The sequence below is a fragment of the Lithobates pipiens genome, unplaced genomic scaffold (assembly GCF_037356315.1).
Source record: "Lithobates pipiens isolate NorthernLeopardFrog02 unplaced genomic scaffold, aLitPip1_a1.2 Scaffold_16, whole genome shotgun sequence".
NCBI classification, from domain to species: Eukaryota; Metazoa; Chordata; class Amphibia; order Anura; family Ranidae; genus Lithobates; species Lithobates pipiens.
In genome coordinates this window covers 587,056,327-587,079,452 of record NW_027507748.1, presented here as the reverse complement: position 1 = coordinate 587,079,452, position 23,126 = coordinate 587,056,327, and the positions used below count along the sequence as shown (strand labels likewise).

The 23,126-nt window shown below is 41.3% G+C and overlaps 1 protein-coding gene across 4 annotated transcripts in view; it reads left to right on the top strand.

The window, feature by feature from the left end:
- Positions 1-23,126, top strand: part of ZNF740 (zinc finger protein 740) — a 79,387-nt gene that overhangs the window by 36,224 nt on the left and 20,037 nt on the right. For all 4 annotated transcript variants that reach the window (XM_077483875.1, XM_077483874.1, XM_077483871.1 and 1 more), the window contains 4 exons: positions 5,443-5,526; positions 5,874-5,997; positions 6,078-6,196; positions 9,059-9,135. In XM_077483875.1, the coding sequence (XP_077340001.1) occupies positions 5,443-5,526; positions 5,874-5,997; positions 6,078-6,196; positions 9,059-9,135 (404 nt within the window). The remainder of the gene's footprint in view (positions 1-5,442; positions 5,527-5,873; positions 5,998-6,077; positions 6,197-9,058; positions 9,136-23,126) is intronic.

Here is a 23,126-nt window from a genome sequence, read left to right as displayed (position 1 = left end):
GCAGGTCCCAGAAGATTTACTGAGATCATAAAGATGGCAGTAGGAGTCCTTCAGACTCTGCCATTATAGCCAGACCTTCTTGCACAAGGTACGGTATTTCATCCTACGGACGAAAAATTTAATTTCGACTTCTATCAAGCGCCAGATCCCGGCCTTTTCATAGTTTTTTCCTGTGGCCTCTTGCTTCCCACTCTCGATGCGTAGGTTATTCAGGGGACAACACTGTTTATTTCCCCTATCAAGGCACTTCTAAATACTTGGGATTTAAAATTTGGTCTTTTATCAGCTTTGCTGAATCAGCCGTTTAAATCTTTACGAGAAATTTCCTTGATTCTTTGACAAGAAAGATAATCTTTTCTGGTTACCATTTCTTCTGCTAGAAGAGTATCGGAACTAGCGGCTCTGTCTTGTAAGCCCTTGTACACATGGTTGGACATTCCAACAACAAAATCTGTCGGATTTTGTCCGAAACTTGTGTTGCATACACACGGTTGGACAAAGTTGTCAGAAAATCCGATTGTACGTAACGTGTTGACGTTATTTTGTTACGACGGGACTACGTTCAGGCTATTAGCAAATAGCTTTGGTCTAGGAACTTGATCTGAGCATGCGTGGCACTTAGTCCTATCGGAATTCTCTACACACAATCGGACAAAGTCCGATCTGATCATGTTGTCGGAAAGTTTTAAGCCCATCTCTAAAACTTTGTCCGTCGGATATTGCGGCGGAAACAGTCCGATGTAGCCCACACACAGTCGGATTATCCAACAACACGGTCCGATCGGACATTTTCCGTCGGAATGTCCAACCGTGTGTACAGGGGCTAAGAGCCATATTTCTTCAGGCATAAGGATGAGGTGGTTTTATGCCCTCATCCTGAATTCCTACCAAAAGTGGTAACAGGTTTTCATTAACCAAGATATTCTTCCTTCTTTCTCCCCAGAGCCTTAATCTAGGGAAGAGAAGGCACTACATTCTCTTGATGTAGTAAGAGCGATTAGAGTCTGTATAAAGGCGACTGCTCAGGTACGCAAAACACAGGTTTTGTTTGTACTGCCAGAGGGTCCAAGATGTGGACAGGCAGCGTCAAGATCCACCATTTTCCAAATGGATTTGTCTAGTGTTTATTCAAGCTTCAGCTTAAAGAACATCATTCTTCCTTCTCATGTTAGAGCACACTCATCCAGGGTGATTAGTGCCTCTTGGGTGGTGCATCATCAGGCCTCTATGGCTCAGATCTGTAAAACCATGACTTGGTCTTCGGTTCATACGTTTATCAGATTTTATCAAATCGATATTAAAGGTCATGAGGAATATTGCCTTTGGGCACAGTATACTGCAGGCTGCAGTATGAGTCCTCTGGCCTCTTCTTTTTTGTTCTGCCCCCCCCCCCCCCTTTCATTTGCCATTGCTATGGGACATCCCTCAGTATTTACTATGGCTCTGTGTCCCCTGATGTACATCAGGGGGACACAGAGGTCTCTCCCTTCTTTGGGATACACTTGTATTGCTTGGCTAAAAAATTGAGGTCTCCCAGTAATGAGAGGGGTTATATAGGGGAGTACACGCCTTTTAGGGGAGTGCCAGTGTCCAGCACCTGTCAGTCCGATATAAACCACATAGTAATTACTGTGTCCCCTGATGTACATCAAGTAAAAGGATTTTACAGGTAAATCCTATTTTTACACAGGGTGGGGGGAGGAGAGGAGAGAGAATTTTTAAGACTAATTCGCTTTATTCTGCAATTATATTTTAAATGCAAGCGTTAATGTTTTTAGAACCTTAGTGGGACTGAAAATTTAGGTACTTTTTTATTTCAATATGATTTTATTTGTTTTTCTAAACAAAATTACAATAACACATTTAAATCTTTCAGTGCTGTTAGATCTTTAATATATAGTAACAAGTACAAACTTACAATTATACAGTATATATAATATAAATTGTTACATAGCTTTTCCTAAATACCTTTATCAAAACACAGTTCTAGATGCATATAGTAACCTGGTACTCCTGTGAATTACTAATTTACTTATCCAGTCTAACCACTAATGGATATTCCAAAACCATGATGGTATCTAGCCTCCAATCCATTCAAGGTCTCCAATACTGAGGGATGTCAGCCCTGGCTGCCGTCAGAAAATGACAGAGCACATTTTTTTTTTTACCTGCTTTGGTGGATCCTGATATCCTAAATAACGAGTATTTGGGGGTTCGGCTCTATAGGTGTGCCTGTTACTCTATAATATAAAATTTAAATCTAGAAAAAAAAAGGGGTGGGGCAAGTAGGATTTTCCCGGTACCGTCATAAGACATTACAGCATTGTATTAAAAATAGTTTTATTTTACATATAGTCAACATTACACTTTTTAAAAACATTGAATATTGCATAGTAAATTCATTCTAAGTGGTCGTGCCACCTCGTTTGGGGTTCCACTTAGAATAGCAGATACCTCCAGTTACCATATGAACAAAAAAGGGCTCAGACTCGTGACATGTTTCACTGGGTCCCCACTTCTTCAGGAGGGCTATACATTGAAAGTAATAATAGAATTGTCAGTTTTGCTGTTACTCAAATGATGATCATTGGGGAAATCAAATAGACCATGCATACCAGGTATAATAAGTAAATCTTCCCAGAATGCCTTTAAATCTGGCCAAATGACCTTGATAGTCATATTGCCCTCTGAATTATGATATCCCCAGCATATGTGAGGCAGGGTTGGATTGATGTGGTAAAGGACATCTGGGCATCTATACCAATATTATGTATTTTTATGATTTAGAGAGATTAACTTTTTAAAATTACTCAGTAGGCCAAACCTAATAATTCTTGAATATAAGGCATTGCTATATTGGCTTTAGTAACACAAGGGATCACAGGACTAAGGCGAACATTAAAAGGTAATTATATACATCTTTTTTACACAGATTAATCAACATAGGTGTTTAGAAGTGTGAGGGAATATTTTTAAGACTAGTTAGGTTTATCCTGGAATTCTACTTTAAAGTGTTTAAGGCATTATTAAAGGTCTATGCCAGCCCCTCTATTGGAGGCTGACATAGCACACTGTGTATGTTGTATTTAAAAACAAGTGCTGTAAATACTGAATAGAAGCTGTTTTCAGGCCGGTCTCATCACTCGAGGCTGACTTCAGAGGGAGATCACATGGCCGTTTGTCTCCACCGCAAAAGCCACCCATCAGAGCTGGAAAGCGGCTGCGAGTCACGTGACCGGCCTGAAGACAACTAATGATGATATTCAGTATTTACAGCCCTCATTTTTAAATACAACGTACACAGTGTGAAATGCCAGCCTCAAAGAGAGGCTGGCAGTGACAAATTTTATATTTTAATATTAAAATAATAGCGTTGCGGGCGGGCCAGAGACACAGATGGGCGCTGACAGGGAGGAAGGAGGGGGTGAGGAGAGCAGGCAGCCTATCGCAGAGGGAGGCACTTTGACCTCAGTGCTCAGGGCAAGCTGCCCTTGTTATCCTGGTCTGTTTATAGAGGGCATACAGGAAGGGGTAGGTGTTTTTTTTTTACAGTTTAGAGGGGGGCAAATTACACACTTTAGATTCAAATATGTTTTATTGTAGTGGAACTGAAAATTTGAGGTACTTTTAACCACTTATGGACTGAGCCACATTTTGACACTTGTTTACAAGTTAAAATCCATTTTTTGTTAGAAAATTACTTAGAACCCCCAAACATTATATATATATTTTTTCAGACACCCTAGAGGTCCATGCAGTACTTTGTCACACCGTATTTGCTCAGCGGCCTTACAATCGTGAATTTTTTGGAAAAAAGACCCTTTTTTTTTTATGGCGACAAAATTTGACCCTTAAAAATCTCCATAGGCGACGTTTAAAAAATTTATACAGGTTACCAGAGGAGGTCTTTTTGCGATCGCAGGGATACCTCACGTGTGGTTTGAACACAGTTTTCACTTAAACGCAATGTTAAAAAAATTTTTTCCCCTTTTTAGACCATTGGGCGTAAGTTATTTTGACATTGCTTCTGTCATCCAATGTTATGGAGCTGAGTGGGGGCCATCTTTCCCTCACTCGGCTCCAGGCCTGTCAGGGGGAGGACGGGCTCGCCTCCGCCACTAGCGACGGCGGGAGGGGGCCCGCACCCGATATCCACCACAGAGACCACGTTTACCTTAGAGAACCGCCCGCCGTTGCTGAAAATACCGGGGTTATGGCGGCTAGCTGCTGCCATAACGGTATATAGCGCCAAAGTACCGATGTATAACTATGGCAGTTTGCGGCAAATGGTTAAGTGTGGTTCATGAAAGAATTATTATGGTTTGATAGTTATTGTATACTGCCCAGTTGAATAGATTTATTCCAAATTGACATGTTTCTCTTAAAGTGTTACTAAAGCCACATCTGTAAAATCTATGTGTATATTCAGTAAAGCCAGCTTGTTATACTCACTGTGGAACCTAAGGGGTTAATCCGCTGCAATGTGTAAAAAGGCTGTTTGATCCTGTCTTCTCTGACCCTTCTTCCGGGGTCCCAAAACCATCTCTGGATAGTACAGAGGCTAGGGGACAAGCTGCACATGCTCAGGTTGGTGTGTATTGCTAGAGATGTTTTTTTTTTTTTTTTCTTGGGAGATTGCATGTGATCAGCACAGGGCCAATCAGCACTGTCCAGACAGAGGGTTAGGGGTCCTGCATTATCATAGGACATTCATGGGAGAATGAAAACTCCTCCTACGAGCTTTAACCAGACTCGGATAAAAATCACAAGAATGCTGTATACTGCTGATGGGAAAAGGTATTTAGCTGTTTGTATTTACTAAAGCTATTGCATTTCCGTGTTCTGTATACAGTGGGAGACCGGATATAGTGAATGCAGGGTCCTGGGTCTAAAACAACAAATTTACACTTTTTTTTTTTTTTACACTGTCACTGGGACAAAAAGTTATGGTAAATCCACAATTTTATGGTTGGCAGGCGAGCCAGGTGTGGGGAAATCTTCCACAGGGGGCACCTTTTCTGGTTACAGCTAAGAGGGAGTGTCTGTCCTCGCTTTGGGTGAAATTACTTCTTGTCACTTTGGAAGAGAGTAGATCTCTTGCCATTGGAACGTAACAAAAATCTGTTGATTTACCTTGACTGTCAGTACAGGGTTTAAGGTAAACATAACCCTAGTCTGTAAAAATGTTGTCTGGTGGCCAAATGTTTAAACTTTGCATTGCAATTCCCTGGCAGAGGCAAGTACCTTACTCTACCAGGGGTGTGGAATACCTGCTCCCCTACCGCATGTTGTGATTCCTGCCAGCTTGTACGTCACTACAGATTTGTAAGTGGGTGGTAGGAATCGCAGTGGTGGACAAAGTACTTGACAACCAGAAGACAGGGATCAGCGGTGTACCAGAGGTCCCTCTTATTAATGCAAATTATTTTTTTCTGTTTGTAGGAGACACATAAAGAAGCTCCGAAGCCAGTCATCATAAGAGACCAGCCTACTTTGGTTTCCAAAGTTAGCAAAAGCCACAAGAAGGTATGGATGTTAAGTGACAGAGAATTCTGTCTTCTCTTGTTTTTTAAATTGAAGAAAACAGCGGGGCATTCTGTGAAATCCTATGTTGAAAATATAAATATTTCATATATTGTACAAACTTATAAACATGCATTCCCCCTTTGACCCTCTGTATGGCTGCTCTTTTACATTTGGCTTCCCGAATGTATGTATTTCATTAAAAACTATAAGGGTTGTGTTTTTTTTTTGTTTGTTTTTTTTTCTTCTTCTGCATCATATGTGTAAGATCATTCATTTATTACCTGATCACAACCATATATAGAAAAACATTTCAAAGACTGTAGAGCCCCATCAATTCTATGTTGCAGATGGTCTTAGCCGAGGAGAACAGTCCATTCTCACTACATATACCCAAGAATTTCATCTGCGAGCACTGCTATGGTGCCTTCAGGAGCAGCTACCATCTTAAGAGGCATTTGTACATCCATACAGGTAAGGTGATAATGTGCCTCAGACTTGGATAGTGACTTGCCTGGATTATATCCTCTCAATATTATTGTATTATTCTGTAGGAGAGCGTCCATATGAATGTGACATGTGCGATATGAAGTTTATTCAGAAGTATCATCTGGACAGACATAAACGGGTCCACAGTGGAGAAAAACCATACCAATGTGAGCGATGCCAGCAGGTAAATATTCTCATTTACATCTTTTGCTGTTCATTTCTAGGTTATAGGAACTAAATGCTAAATAGACTAAACTTTGAGGTATATGTGAAGCCATTATAATCTGTGGAGCGCTTCATTGTTCTTTAACCACTTCCCGACCAGCGCACGACGATGTACGTCGACAGAATGGCACGGGCAGGCATATTGGCGTACAGGTACGTCCAATATTCAATGCCGCCCTGCCATCGGGAGCGCGCCGCCGGCGGCGCGCTCCCACGCTGGTCGGGACCCCCGTGAGTCCGGTCGCGGGACCCGCGGACTCGATCGCCGCGGGCATCCCCGCGATCGTCTCACGGAGCGGCCGAATGGAGGAAATGCTGAGTAGACAGCATTTCTCCATTCTGCCTAGCAACTAGTGACGCTGATCTCTGCTCCATGTGATTGGAGCAGAGATCAGTGTTCACTAAATGAAAGCCCAACCCCCCCACAGTTAGTAACACACCCCTAGGAACACTTAACCCCTACACTGCCACCCACTGGTTAACCCCTTCACTGCCAGTGTCATTTACACAGGAATCACTGCATTTATATAGCAGTGATTAATGTATAAATGACAATGGTCCCAAAAATGTGTCAAAAATGTCCAATGGGTCCCCCACAATGTCGCAGTCACAATAAAAATCGCTGATCGCCGCCATTACTAGTAAAAAAAAAAATAATAAAAAATTATTAATAAAAATGCTAGAAAACTATCCCTATTTTGTAAACGCTATAACTTTTGCGCAAACCAATCAATACTCGCTTATTGCGATTTTTTTTAATTTATTTTTTTTACCAAAAATATGTAGAAGAATACGTATCGGCCTAAACTGAGGGAAAAAAATGTTTTTTTATATATTTTTGGGGGATATTTATTATAACAAAAAGTAAAAAATAATGCGTTTTTTTTTCAAAATTGTCGCTCCTATTTTTCTTTATAGCGCAAAAAATAAAAACCGCAGAGGTGATCAAATACCACCAAAAGAAAGCTCTATTTGTGGGGAAAAAAAGGAGTTTTGTTTTAGTTAAAGCGACGCAGTGCCGAATCGCAAAAAGTGGTCTGGTCTTTGACCAGCAAATTGGTCCGGTCTGAAAGTGGTTAAAGTTAACTCCAGCACCAACTATTTTAATACCATTTTAATATCATCAAATTACTCTTATATTATGTACTTAACATTCAGACTAAAATGTTAAGACCTGTTAGTCTATTTGTCAAACATGTGACAATTTTCAAATGCCCAGTGAGGAAAAGGTAGTCATTCCATGTTGTGCACTAGGACTTGGTCTTCCAGGCTGCAGAACATGGGATTTATGAGCTACAGTGCTCCTGGATAGTCACATCTTTGTAAAATATCAAAAGGGAGATAGTGATGAGTAAATGCCAAACATGTCAAGTGTTAAAATTGTGTGGTACCTAAAATTGTCCATAGTCTTTGCTTTATGGACTCAGTTTAGTGTTAACTGTGAATGATGGCCCTAGAAGTATTGCTCTCGCTTCGATGTTCACAACAATATGTAAAATGTTGTCCTATTTGTACAAAAACTCACATGCCACATTTGCGTGGAGGTAGGGGATTTAAAAAAAAAAATAATAATCTTTCCCCTCTATTGCTATCACAGAGGGGTTCAATAGCCAGGGATGCATGGCGGTGGCAGTTGGTCAGCAAAGTCAGTACCTACGCAGGCTGTTGATATTTTGGATCACTTCCACCAGAAGATCCCAGTGACGGCTAACCAGTTTTAAACACTCCTGACTGCTATGTGTTTAAAATTTTCTACCGGCCAACCTTTATAAATGGCACTGGGAAGTAAGTGGTAAAGAAGCCATCCATTTATGATAGTGAGGTAAAACAAGCAGGTTCTATTTTTAGGTATAAGAGATCATAAATAGTCTTTACTGGATATTTTCTTCAGAATCTGTAAATATAATTTAAACGATCTTCCTATGGGACTGTTTGATTCAGACCATGGTCACTTTGTGATGAAAAAACAGTATCCTGGTAAAAACACAACCTAAGTTCATACCTAATGACATTTAAACTACCATCTTAAATTGGCTTTTGAAGGAACAGCCACAGATAGCTTGTATAAACTTAAAAGAAAACATAATTTTCATAGAAGACGCAAGACAAATACTATGAAAAAATGCAAAAATAAACTAAAAAAATGTAATAGGCCTGTAAAAAGAAAAATGACAGTACTCGCCTCCAAACTGTAGCTGTTCTCATCAGCTCATCAGCTACCGCCAGCCTTCCAGGTTGAATGATGTTCATTGTCAAATGATGTCTTCACTTCTTTTGAGTGTAGGACATCATTACATTTGCACCGTTCAGTGTGGGTGTAAGGACCATCCTCCCAATGGAAAAGAGGAATGACACATGACTTTGGCCCAGCCAAAAGACCGTTGGAGAAAGAGTGTGAGAGAGTTGTGCCAGCACTGGAGTCCTGCTATTATGTGCCATGTTTTTTTTTTAAAGCTGCTTTTGGCTACAAAAAAAGTACTTTTAATGGCTTTTAATTTTATTCTGATGAAAAAAATAAACTGTTTTGGGTTTTTGCAGGGTGTACAAATCGCCACTTCTAAATGCTAATCAAGTTTCATTTATTTGACATAAAAGATTCAGAATATTGCTTGCAGGTCCACTAATTGCATTTAAATAATAACTTTGGATGGGCTAAGCCTGTCATTTAGATGAGAACTAGTACAAATTTTCACCAGCAGTGTAAAATTCTGCCCAGACTTTTGTGCAGGTAGCTTTTACTGTTTAGTAATCTGTTTTATCAACTTGTTAATGATCTGTTCTGTTTCCTTCACTTAATCTGTGTTCCTTTTTTCTTTGGAAGGCCTTTTCAAGGACGGACAGACTTCTGAAACATAAGAGGATGTGTCAGGGATGCCACACCAACATTTCCGAGACAGAGTATGTGTTGTAATGTATACATTTCTACTGGACGCCATGTTCCCTACATCAAACGTTACTTCTCTTACTCAGGAGTCTTATCCTGAGTCCTGCCATTTCCAGCATCTGAAAAGGCTAACCCAAAGCAAGGGGACTTGTGATAAACATACAGTATGCTTCTTATGTACATTATATCACAATAAGTAAACAATTGCCTACGGTTAGAGACCATAGATGTAGTTCTAAGAATGATTGATTTAAAATGGAACCGACTCCAGACCACTCTGAATGAACATCTAACAGTGACCTTCAGGAAGTGTATATTGTTTTACATACACACTTCTCATTGAAAAAATGGCAGTCTAAGTTTATCATAATTTCCAAATATGTTTCCTTTCACTGACAGTTATAAACTCTTATTTTTTATTTTTTTATTTTTTTTTTTAACAAATAACCACGTAGTGACAGAGGCATTTAAAGACACTGGATGCACACAAAATTCCGGCAATTCACGAGAAAGATTAAAAGACATTAAGTGAACTCTGTACTAAGCCAAATACTGTGTATGGAATATTTTTCAGAGGAAACACTTATTTTTTTTATACGTGGAGACTATTGCTCTTTTTTCCCCCAGTGTCCAACAGTAGTGGGGATTTTGTTTTATGATGACTGTTTAACATAATTTAACTTTTCAGTGGGAATGACTAGTGTTTCTACTTGTAAATTAGATTTTTCTGCACTTTTACCAGTTACTGTATATATTATGTCTTGCGGATAAGTGAGATTGTTAACCTGTTTTCCAAAAAATATCTACTGTACATTTTTTAACATCCTAAGCATTTGTAAATGGTATACTACAATGCGGTCATTCACTGATAATTGCTACTATCCATTGTGTTCTTAGCAGGAACTTGGACATTGCTGAGAAAAATATGAAGACTGTTATTGCTGTTCTTTTTGCCTGGCTATTACACTGATCCTCTGTCTTTTATATGTTCCAAGTTACTGACACTGAACTAGTATACAGATTGGGAAAGTCACAGTAAAGTCAGGACTCCTAATCTGCTGACTTTTTCTGTATTAATGACTCAAAATACCGAAGTTTAAAGCAGAAGTATAGTCACTCTCCTGTGACATGTTTTCAGCAGAGTGGGCTGAAGTCCGCTCTCTAATGTCATGGATGTCAGTCCAGGCACTGTGTCATCGTGACAAAGTCTGGATCCGCCAGGTGCCTGGACTGAGACCCAGCTCAGCCTCTCAGCGAGCCACTGAGAGCCTGAGCTGGCTACCCCCGCCCCTTCCACAGCCCAGCGCTCAAATGAGCAAGGACGGAGCAGAGCAGGGAGCTGTGACTGACAGTCTACAGCTTTCTGCTCACGGAGCTCTTCCAAATCGCTCGGTTCTCAGTGTACAGGCGCCGGTGCTGCATCCACCTAGGTAAGTGTTAATCTGAAAATAAAAATGCCTTTTATTTCTCTTAAGTGTCTGCTTGACAGCCTGGCAATTAGCTTCTACAGACTGGGAAGTCACCAATTGCAGCCTCCATGTGAGTGAAGGTTTATTTTCATAATCTCATACCTGTCACATTTATAATTTTCTAGTCCTAAACCCAAAGTGAACAAGTTTAGATCCACCACTCTCGGCCTTTTTTACGTCAGAGGAACCCTACAATCATTTTAGGTAAGAAGCCCCTGCTAAAACCAATACTTTGGGGGCCATTGGGAAAAATGCCTATTATATTGGTGGTCAGTGTTGAAGATTGCCCACTTGCTGTAGTGGCCAGAATGCATCCCTTACAAGCAGCTGAAAAAATAATTGGTGTTATGCTGCTAGCTCTGCCAATAGGTGTTCACCCTGTGACTAGCCAGGCACCATTGAATTTGAGATTAATAACCCATAGCTCATGGTACCCCTTGCAACCTCTGAAGGAAACCTGGTTGAGAAAGGCTGGTCTATATCACGAATGCTACAAGCATACTACCTTTTATAAAACAAATAATTTGTTCTTTTGACTTCAAAGCATTTTTCAGTAAGTTTTTGTCATGAATTCTTACTGAACTTAACCACATGAAAGATGCACAACGTGGAAGTCCAGTCAAAAATGTTTCTTCCTATTAATAGTATGTTAACTATAGTTATCTTTTTGATGATATTCATTTTCTGGCTAGCCGATGTGTGTTCCTTAGGAAGTCTAATATAAGGTAGACAATCGGCTTCTTCCTGGTCTTCACTGACAACGCTATCTCCCTTTTATCTGAATTTGCTAAGCTGTCTTTCACTTCCTGAAAGGTTGTCAGTCATTCCTAGACCTGCCCAGCTTCACCCCCATCCCTTCTCTCCTTCACAGATCTTGTCCTGTCTTCATTGCCTCATTTTGGATAGCAGTTTCTCCTGAGAGTGAGTGAGAGGGAAGACAGGCTTTGGACGTATGTTCTGTTTGTTAGAAACTGTAAGATTACAATGCAACACTCTGCACATTTTCTACAGTGTACAACCGCGTGTTTGTTTCTGCATGGCACTGTGTGCATGGTGTGGCAGATGCCCAGCTGAGGGAGCTACATGTGAGTAAATGAGTTTAAGGCTCCGTTTCCACTAGTGCCTCTTGTCATATGACTTTGGAAACAAAGTCGCATGACACTTTACAGCCCATTGATTTCAATGGCAAATGTTCCCATCTATGCGCCTTTGAAAATCAGCGGCTTTGATGTGACTTTAAGCCAGAGTGTAAAGGTTGATCAAATCTACACTCAAAGTTGCACTCTAAATTGCACAGCTTTGGAGTCGCACCAGTGGAAATATAGTGTGACTTTTCACTCTCTGGATTAGTCGCATCAAAGCATTGCAGGTACCTTTTTCAAAGTTGCATAGATGGGAATGGTACCATTTAAAATCAATGGGATGTGGCGTGTCATGTGACTTTGGACACAGTCACAAGTCACGCTTCCACTATTGTGACCCCAAAGTTGCATGATTTAGAGTGTAGCTTCGATCCAAATTTACACTCTGGATCAAAGTCGTATCAAAAGTCGCATGAAAGCAGTGCAGGCACCTTTTCAAGGTCGCATAGATGGGAACGGATGCCGTTGAAATCAATGGGCTGTGACTTATCCTGCAACTTTGTGTCCAAAGTCGCACTAGTGGAAACGGAGCCTTACTGTGGTTACCTGTACTATGTTCATTGTAGACTGTGAGCTGAGACGCCAGACCCCAGAGCACTTCCAGCTACACTGACAGTTGAATTAGGATATACAATACATCCTTACTGATCAGAGAACACTGGGTGTGAACCTATGATCAGCTCCTCCCATCCTGTATACACCTACTGGCTATACAGGAACAGTGTCTCTCCCTGGAAGTGATGTCACTAGCTTTCAGTAACCACACCCACTGGCTACTTTTAGGCTCAGAAGGAAGTAGAATTGAAGTCATGTGACGGCACTGGCTACTGCAAAATAGATGTAGAAAAATTGGGATTTATTCATTTTTAGACATAAGGCTGAACTTGGCTCGCATTAATTATTGCAGATTGGCTGATCCTTGGCATTGCCATGGATGCCATACCCGGCTACCGCTGAAAAGAAAAGGCTGGGCCAGCCTATAATGTGTATTTTGACATTGGACTCTGTAAGGTGTTTGCCTACGTGTTGGGTCAGCTACATAGTGCTTTACAGGTTCATGTATATGACAAGGTGACCTGTGGATGGTGCACTAGTCTGGTGAAGTCCTGTCCCTGGGGACTCCTTAGCTAGTATGCCTGGCAGATAATACAAATGTTTATTTTATACATCTGCCTATACATATGAACTTACACCTATTGTACTGTACCGAGATAGTCCAGTTGCCCTACTCCTCTGGGCAGGCCTGGTTGGAGACCAGGCTCCCAATCCCTTTAAGCCTGGCAGAGAGGTGAAGTCTGTTGAGAGTGGCATGCATCCTGGATCCTGCCTCTATACCCCTGAGGTGCCCGGGGAAAGGGGGTGGGGGGGACTTAGTTGTCGCAAGGCACTTGCTGGGCTGTGGCGGGTGTTGCAGGGAGCTTTATCCTGGAGTTAATTTCTGCGCAACATGATTGGTCATATGGCTTGTGGCAGGAAGGGGAAGCAAGGGGTTTGGGCCCCTCTGCTTGTATGCAAACCCCTTCTGTGGTGACACTAGTGTACATGCGCATGCCATTTTTTCAGTGAGCATGCGCGTCTCCGTGTACTCCTATCATCTCCTTTGTATCCACATGGGTTCTGTTATCCTCTTGATGTTACCTTATGCCTTGACCTTATCACAGATGGCATTACCATTCTGCTACGGCAGAAAATTTGTGAGTACCCTTGTGGGCTATCTCTCACTCATACTAGGTATGACAAATGATAGTGCAAGTGTCGCAGTCCTATGGGCCTGGCCAGCTTATGATCCACTAACCTTTCCAGGGAGTCTTGCAGTGTCCTCTCCAAAGGACCATACACAGATAGCCCAGATCACTGTTCCCTGCCTAAATTTTAGCACTCCTCTGGGTCTTCTTTAACCCCTTCAGGAATTAACCCTCTTTTAATATTCTCTAATGAAGAATTCTCAGCTATTATGTCTGAGTTTATGGCCAGAATTGATGGCATGAAAGCTGACTGAAAATGCAGGGGCTGCAGCTGTGTTTCCATGCCTTCTCCTCCAGGGTCTGTCTCTGAATTGAGGAGAGCAAGCTTGTACCATATCTTTATTTGAGGCTTTGGTATGCGAGCAGTTGCAGTCTGCAGATGCTACTCCAAAACTTTAGGGATAGTATTTTGGTACTTATTGATGCAGTCGACACATGTTGGGATTTGGACCTGCAAGTGTTGGCTACACTTAAAGCAAAACTAAAGAAATAAATGCAACCTTTTTCAAAACGGTTACATTCCTGGCAAATGTTACATTGGTTGTGCTCTTAAAGTATTACTAAACCCACAACAGTAAAATCTGTCTGTATATGCAGCATAGCATGCTCATTACACTCACTGTGGAACTTAAGGGGTTAACACTCTGCATTGTGTAAAAAGGCTCTTTTATCCTGTATGCATAAATCCTCCCCCACTATCTGGGGAAAGCCAGCTAACAGTCAGAGTAGCCAAACTGCACATACTCAGTTGTATTTTATGCTTGAGAGACTAGTTACTTGTTCTCATAGCTAGCCAGGTCACGTGATATTGGCAGCACACATGGGGGCATGTATACAGGCTGAAGTGGAAATCTCCTCCTAGCTGAACTCTCAACACTGGAGAAACGGTGCAGTTTATCCCTGACCGTGGTATACAGATCAGCCAAAAAAGGAATACAGTGGCAATATTTTAATGTAAAAAGATTTATAAGCTGTGGGCATTGTGGGGGGGCAGATGAACTATTTCAATTTTACTGGGTTTAGTAACACTTTTTAACCAAACTGTCAAACCATCAAATGACTGGTGTCATAACTGATCACGTGCAGCTTCATGGCAGTTGAAGATCAAACAGAGGCCTTGATGGTGGCTTCCTTTCTCTAAAAACAATTAGGATGGTTTAGTTTTGCATTAAATCGACTAGCCCAGGGTTTCTGACATGCCCCCAACCTGTTAGGACTTTTTCAGTGCATTCCCTATTGCATCCAGCCCTGATTTTGACTTGGTAAAATTTCACATTCCAGCACCAACCATCCTGCACATCCCAGGTGGGGATCTGGCAGGCAGACTTCTTCAGTCACCAACATCTGGACCCTGGAGACGCTTCTCCTCACCCTATGTTGCAGATTGGGCCATCGGCCATTGACCTCCTGGCATCCAGGTTCAACAACATACTTGGCGCTTACAGTGGATGCTCTGGTCACTCTGTGGGATCAGTTTAACCTGATCTGTGCTTTTCCACTGAAGCTCATTCCTCACTTACTGTGCAGGCTTTAGATGATGGGCATTCCATTAGTTCTCATTGCACTTAATTGGCCCAGGAGGATGTGGTACTCAGACCTTGTCAGGCACCTGGCAGACTTGCTGTCTGCCCTCCCAGATCTACTGGATGTTATGCCCCAAGAGCTGGTTTTCCACTCTACTCTTGCTGGCTTTCATTGTTTGCTGTTGAAATGAAGATCCCCAGTGATGAGGCTATCAGATTTGTTCATCCCTACACTCTAGAAGTGTACCAATTTTGAGAGCGTATTTTCTGCAGTCTGACTTTGAGCACCATTGAGGCTCAAATCTTGGCCTTAGTACCCTTTTCAAAGACTGCGTACCTCTCACCTCTTAAGGTCTTCGTACAGGATGTTTCTCGCATTGTGCCTCCTCCTGTCATTCTTTGGTGACTCGGTGGGATCTCAACCTGGTTCTTTTTCTTTTCCAAGACAACCGTGTGAGCCTTTTAGAGAGATTTATTTTTCTATCCTTTCTCGCAAGGTTGCCTTTCTTGTTGCCATTGTTCTGTGAGGTGAGTTTTGAGTTGGTGGCCTTAACCTCATTCATAAACTGCGTGACAGTACCTCACCTATTGGCATCATCCCCACAAAACTACTGAAAGAATGCTCTGACATTGTGGCTCCAACCATATCCCACCTCCTAAACCGATCATTCCATGAAGGGATTGTTCCCAGCATCCTCAAACAAGGCATCGTCAAACCTCTACTCAAGAAACCAAACCTGGACCCTCAGGATCCAAACAACCGTAGGCCAATTACAAGCCTCAACACCATTTCTAAGATCATGGAGAAAGCTGTAGTACATCAGCTACAACTTCACCTGGATACTCACAAACTCCTGGACCCGCTGCAATCAGGCTTCCGCCCGGGTCATGGAACGGAAACAGCTCTCCTCAAGATTTGGGATGACGCCCTCGAAGCAGCAGATGACGGAGAGCCGTGTCTCCTCATAGTGCTAGACCTAAGTGCAGCGTTTGATACAGTAGATCACAATACTCTACTCGTCCGACTCACAGAAGTAGCCGGAGTCCAAGACACAGATCTCCAATGGTTCGCGTCCTTCCTAGGAAATCGGTCCCAGACAGTGAAACTAGGAAAATTCCTCTCCGAAACTCGGGCAGTCACCTGCGGAGTCCCTCAAGGCTCTCCTTTATCACCAGTTCTCTTCAACATTTACATTCACCCACTCCTCCAAATCATCAGATGCTCAGATCTCTGCTTTCACTCTTACGCTGACGACACGCAACTTTATTTCCGGATCAATGGAAAAAAAGATCACCAACAACAACTTGAAAACTGCCTCAAATCAATAGAGGACTGGATGACCACTAACTCCTTCCAGCTGAACGAATCAAAGGCAGAGCTTCTTATCTTACACCCAAATCATAAGCCTGCAACCAAAACCTCCTGGTCTCCACCAACCGTCTTTGGGCAGACTATCTCCCCAAAGACCAAAGCAAAGGGTCTCGGGGTTATTTTAGACGCACAAATGTCAATGGATGCGCAAATAGGATCTGTAGTCAGTGGATCTCACCATCTGCTACGCATGCTTCGCAGACTCATCCCTTTTATCCCAAAGAATGACAAAGCAGTGGTAGTTGGAACAATCATTAATTCACGACTGGACTACGCAAACTCGCTTTATATAGGATTACCACAATATCAACTTGCGCGATTACAACTGATCCAAAACACTGCGGCAAGGCTGATAACAGGAAAAAAAACCTGGGAATCCATCTCTCCTTCGCTGAGGAGCTTACATTGGCTAACCGTAAAAAATCGGATCACGTTCAAGACCCTTTGCCTCACCCACAAATGCATGCATAGAGAAGCTCCGCAATACCTAATGGAGAAAATAAATCATTACACACCAAACCGTAGTCTTCGATCAGCCAACAAAAACCTCCTCCTCGTGCCCAAAGCCCGGTATAAATCCAAGGGGGATCGGAGATTCGCTGTCCAAGGGCCTTGGCTATGGAATGCTCTACCAATCAGCATCCGCCTGGAAGAAAATCACCTGGCTTTTAGGAAAAAACTCAAGACCTTCCTCTTTTAGCAGATGATCAAAGCTCGCCACAGCGCCTAGAGGCGATTCAGTTCGCATTGTGCGCTATACAAGTATTTCATTCAACCTGCAAAGAAATATTTATGTGCTACACCAGGACAGTGGCCCATGGCATCTTTCTGTCCTGCGCCTAAAAAGGGTCAAACACACTACAGTAATTTAGTGCTTCATAGTCTTTTCAGCGTCAGGAATCTGCTTCTTGGATTTAAGTTCTTCTAGGTGGATATTAAAGTCTCAGAAGATGCCAGCTTCAGTCATAAAGTTCCTAAGGAAGCTCTATAGAGCCACATCTGTGATTTGTTTGGTTGTTTTTGGCCTGTAAGCCTTTGTTCTGTTGCCAACCCTCAGTTGAACTGCTTTTGGATGTACCTAAATACTCTTCCTGTGTGTCTCGTAATGTACAATTACGAATTTTTGGCTTACCATAAAATCGTTTATTTGGAAAACATTGAGTGACCAATGATCCACTCCTACTTTGGCTTGCTAACAAAACGGATGCATACGGACAGTGGTTATACTGTGCTGTCCTTGCAGCTCTGTTTTGCCAATGTCCAATTTCTCTCCTAAAGGCAGCAGCATAATGCCAGTGTACCTAAATATTCATTGTGTATCGCTTTTAAAGCAGTGTTAAAACCAAAACTAATATATTGCAGCTTACCAACCAATTTATCTTTTCAAAATTTTTTTCCCCTTTTTTACACTGTGATCTTGCCAGTAACACACCCCCTGTATTAGAGTACCTAAACGCTGGATGAAATGGCAAAAGACACCTTTTGGACAGAAGGCTGGGGCAAGGTGGTGGTGTTGGGGTGATGGATGTACCAGCAGATTTAGATACATTAAACAAACTAACGCCAAAATCCAGCTAACACTATATGCAATTACAGCAACTATGGTTTTCATTTTTGGGATAAAGGTTTCACATATATAAATGCTGATCAGTGGGAGGGCATGTCCTAGGTATGGAGGAGTAAGGCTTGCATCGCCTAGGCTCCGTACCACCACTGCACACAGCATAGCTCGGAAGGGGGATCCTTGCCTCTATTGGCTCCTTCAATGTCCCAGTGATTTGCGGCCCTTCTCCCAGCCATAACGAAACAAACCGATTGCTCGTGGCAGGAACAGCTGGAATCTTCCACAGGACCTGTGGACAAGGCTGTGAGGCTTCAACGATGGCGCCAACCGGGGAAGGCCAAGAAGGCCACAAAATCCTCCCAGCTCAGCCTCAGAAGAATACAGCTTCCCCAGTCCCCTCCCCAGGGTTGGTGAGTGAATCGGCCTCCCCTGCATCTCCAGATAGAAACCCTGAAGTGCTGGACTTCCTTGGGGGTGCAGAGATCAGACGCCAGATTTTGTCCCTCCCTCACCAGAGAGGTCCTGGATCGCTTGACTAGCAGAGTAGAGAAAGCCTTTACAGAGGACATTGCACAGCTCAAGGCTGACACCTTACACCTGGGTGCCAGAGTAGAATCCTTAGAGGAGAGAATCGAGGAAGCTCTACCTGTCATTGCTATACTACAGTCTAAATGCCTCATGCAGGATCAGCAAATTGATACCTTTTTATCTGGCCCCCAAGGGCCGGATAAAGGCAAGTTGATGGCTGCCGTTTGGAAACCACTGCTGTAGATACATTAAATGTAGAGTTCATACACAGAGGGAGGAAGAAGTGAAGAGGTTAATGTGTACTAATCATTGTACTGAAGGGGTTAATATTCAGATGTGTAGGATAAAGAGGTTGAAGGCTTTAATACCAGCTCACTACAGACAGAAGAGGGGGGCAAACATGTTGGACCACTTTTGTCGATCAGCAGTTGAAATCAGTTGACTGCTGTCGCTGATCAGTGTGTTCAGACAGCATCGGGTCCCGTTGGCAGAATGCAAAGGCAAGATGGGGGGGGGGGGGAGGAATCTCCATCCACCTTGTTTTTGTGGGTGTGCGGAATCTATTGGCTTTTATTTTTTGTTCAGAAATAAAGTTTATATCCTAGTTATCCAATGTTGCGTTATGTTTTTGGAAATTAGGAGAACTGTGATTACCAAATTGGTATTTAGTAAACCTATAGCAAATCTTTTGTATTTATTACATAATAAATAAGTTGACATTATAGGCTCTAAAACATTTTGGTACTTATCCTACCCAACTGTGAAACTGCACTGTTGGATATGATAAGTTGCACTGCAAATACCATTTTGGTGTAGGAGCAGGACTACCACTTACCATTGATTGAGAAACTTGGAGCTACAATGTTAGAGGTGTGGCTGAGGTGGCATATTTAGCACATATAATAGCTGCAGTACTTTGAAAAGGTATTCATACCTCTTGAAATTTTCCACGTTTTTGTCATGTTACAACCAAAAAGGTAAATGTATTTTATTGGGATAGGCCAACACAAAGTGGCACATAAATGTGAAGTTAAAGTAAAATGATAAATGGTTTTAGAGATGGTAAAAGTAAAAGGATAAAAGGTTTTCAAATAAATGTGGCTTGCATTTGTATTCGGTCCCCTTTACTCTGATACCCCAGCTAAAATCTAGTGGAACCAATTGCCTTTAGACGTCACCTAATTAATAAATACAGTCCACCTGTGTGTAATTTAATCTCAGTATAAATACAGCTGTTCTGTGAAGCCCTCAGAGGTTTGTTGGAGAGATCAGACAGCATCATCAAGGCCAAGGAAAGCTCCAAACAGGTCAGGGATAAAGTTGTGGAGAAGTTTAAAGCAAGGTTATTTATATATATATATATATATATATATATATATATATATATATATATATATATATATATATATATATATATATATATATATATATATATATATATATATATATATATATATATATATATATAAACCAAGCTTTGAACATTACACGGAGCACCGTTCAATCCATCATCCGAAAATGGAAAGAGTATGGCACAGCTGCAAACCTACCAAGACATAGCCTGCCACCTAAACTGACAGGCCGGGCAAGGAGAGCATTCATCAGAGAAGCACCTAAGAGGCCCATGGTAACTCTGGAGGAGCTGCAGTTATCTACAGCTAAGGTGGGAGAATCTGTCCACAGGACAACTATTAGTCTTGCACGCCACAAACCTGGCCTTTTTATATAAAAGTGACAAGAAAGCCATTAGAAGTCCCGTTTGTGAGAAGCCATGTCGGGTTGATGGCAGATGTGGAAGAAGATGCTCTGGTCAGATGAGACCAAAATTTAACTTTTTGGCCTAAAAGCAAAACCCTATGCATGGCGGGAAAACTAACACTGCACATCACCCTGAACACACCATCCCACTGTGAAACATGGTGGTGGCAGCATCATGTTGTGGGGGATGCTTTTTTTCAGTAGGCACAGGGAAGCTGGTCAGAGTTGATGGGAAGATGTATGGAGCCAAATACAGGGCAATCTTATGCCGCGTACACACGACCGTTTTTCCGTCAGAATAAACTGACGGTCTTTCAGACGGCGTTCTTCTGAAACAGACTTTCCTACACACAGTCACACCAAAGGCCGTTCGTTTTGAACGTGATGACATACAACAGGACTAGAACAAGGAAGTTCAATAGCCAGTAGCCAATAGCTGCCCTTGCGTCGTTTCTGGTCGGTCCGGAATAGCATCCAGACTAACGGTTTCCCAATATGAATTGATTCCGTTGGAAAGATTTAAAGCATGTTCTATTTCTAGGTCCGTCAGAATTTTTGAAAAAAAGTCAGATGAAGCCCACACACACGATTGGAATATCCGATGAAATTATTCCATCTGACCTTTTCTGACGGAAAGTCCAGTCGTGTGTACATATAAAATATGTACACAATATATATAAAATATGCAACGTGGTTGGAGGAAAGCTTCAGAATGGCAAATAGATTTTTATTACAAATTTATATGAGCAGACTGCATTTCCTCTTCCTCTCTTAATCGAGTCTGGACTCTGAAAGAGAAACTGTTAAATGAAAAGCAAGGGAAAGTACAAAGATTATAATCGCTTCAATATGATTTGCAGGAACATCCTTCACATTACATTTTAAAATGAAATATATATGTAAAAATCCTTCACCACAAAAATTTGTTAAATCTTTTTTTTTCTAGTGTGGCATGGAATTTTTTTAGATCCTTTTTGGTGTGCCCCAAGACAAAGTTTGGGAAACGCATAAAATCCAAAAAACAAAATGTACGTTTTTGGTTGTAACATGACAAAATGCGGAAAATGTCAAGGGGTATGAATACTTTTTCAAGAGACACACATATATTCCAACTCTTTTTAAAAACTCTTGAATGGCAACATTTTATATAGAAGCTTATAAATTAGAGATTAAAACAAAAGAAAAAGTATTTTTAAGATCTTCAAATGCTAAACTGTGTGTGTGTTTTTTATTTTTATATATTTTTTTTCCTATCAAACTTCTTTGGTTATTTTTAACACATACCAATTTACAAGTGCTAATCATAAATAGCAGTGGTTGGTTGCAATATAGCAGCAATATATTAAAGTCAGTCTGGGGGAAATAGTTTGTCATGTATGGTAAAGCCTGGTTAAGGGTCTGCATGAGTGTAAATAGTGCAAAGTAAAATGTATTACTGTAAAGCATTGCTTATAAATTTTTCAAAAAAACTTTTATGTTCTATGTGAAGCTGAAAATTATCTAGAAGTCCATAGAGTAAGCTCATAAAGACTTGATTGTCTTTCTTTTCATTTTTTTTTTTTTTTCTTCATTTGTGTAACATTAAAAAACCCCTAGAAACTTTAGTCAATGCAATAAGGTCTCCACAGGCATGTGCTTGCATAAAAATTCTGTGAATTTTTGTCAAATCGATAACGCACTACTAAATGCTTACTCCGATATACTGTGTATCTATAATTTTTGTTTATTTTTACAAAATTGCTTTTTTTACTTTATAAAAAAAGGTTACTCTTGATAATATGTTAGAAATTGCAGTGACTGGAGAATAGTTGATGCAGTACTTAAACTAGTATTATTCCCAAAATCAAGCATTTATTATATTGCAGCTTACCAATTCTTAAATGTTATGGCTGTGTTCGTTTTTTGATAGGTTTGCTTTCTTTCATTTCTAGGAAGTCTGTTTTTTTTTTTTTAACAAAACAAGTTCTCCTGCAAATGTATCAGAGGGTTGAGATAAGCCATTTACCACTGACAGGGGTGCTTACAATTATCACCTTTGTTTTGTGTAAAACCTTTATCCCAAAAGGAAAAAAAAAAGTTATTGCTTGCAACGGTTTTTGTAATTTCAGTGTGAGCTGAAGTTTGCTTTAAAGTGGTTGTAAACCTGATTCATGAAATCTGACTTGGGCACATATATCTGTAGTGTTATGTTATCTCCTGCCAATGATCTGAATGTCCTGTCTTTCTGCTGCTGGATTAGCAGAGAGCTTGTCTATTCACACTGCAGCTCTGCATGCTTATTTGTTCCCCTATGTGGAAAGGGGGGGGGGGGGTGCCATTCCTCCAATCAGCTGTCACTCAGTGTAAGCCCAGACTCCACACCCACTGCTGAATGAGAGAGATAGATTTGTAACATGATGTGCACTCTCTAAAGAATGTAGAAAGGCAAAGACCGCAGATATACACGTACAACATATGTAGGAAGATTTCTTTCATCTATGTGTATCATCTGAGGCTGTTCACTTCACTGGGTATAGGAGGGGGTTTACTCTCTCCACTTAAAATTTGTAGTCCATCTAACACTCTCCCTTCCCCCAGACTGACAGTCTGAAGTTGCCCCTGTGCTCATCCAGAGCACTTTATTGCAGGAGGTGTTACTGGCCTCAACGGGTGAAAACGAGAGATAATAAAAAAAAAACGAATGCAGCCACTGCGTCTAAGGGTCTAAGCGGCAAAATATTCAATTTTCCTTTTTAGTTGCTTAAAGTGGAAGTAAACCCTTCTATCGTTTTCAGTCAAGGAAGCTGCCATCTTGGCCTCTAATGATTCTTCAGCTGCCATAATGCTGCACATGTGATCAGTTATGAAACCAGCCATTGGATGGTTTGAAAGTTTGGTTGAGAACACAACCAATGTGAAAGTTAG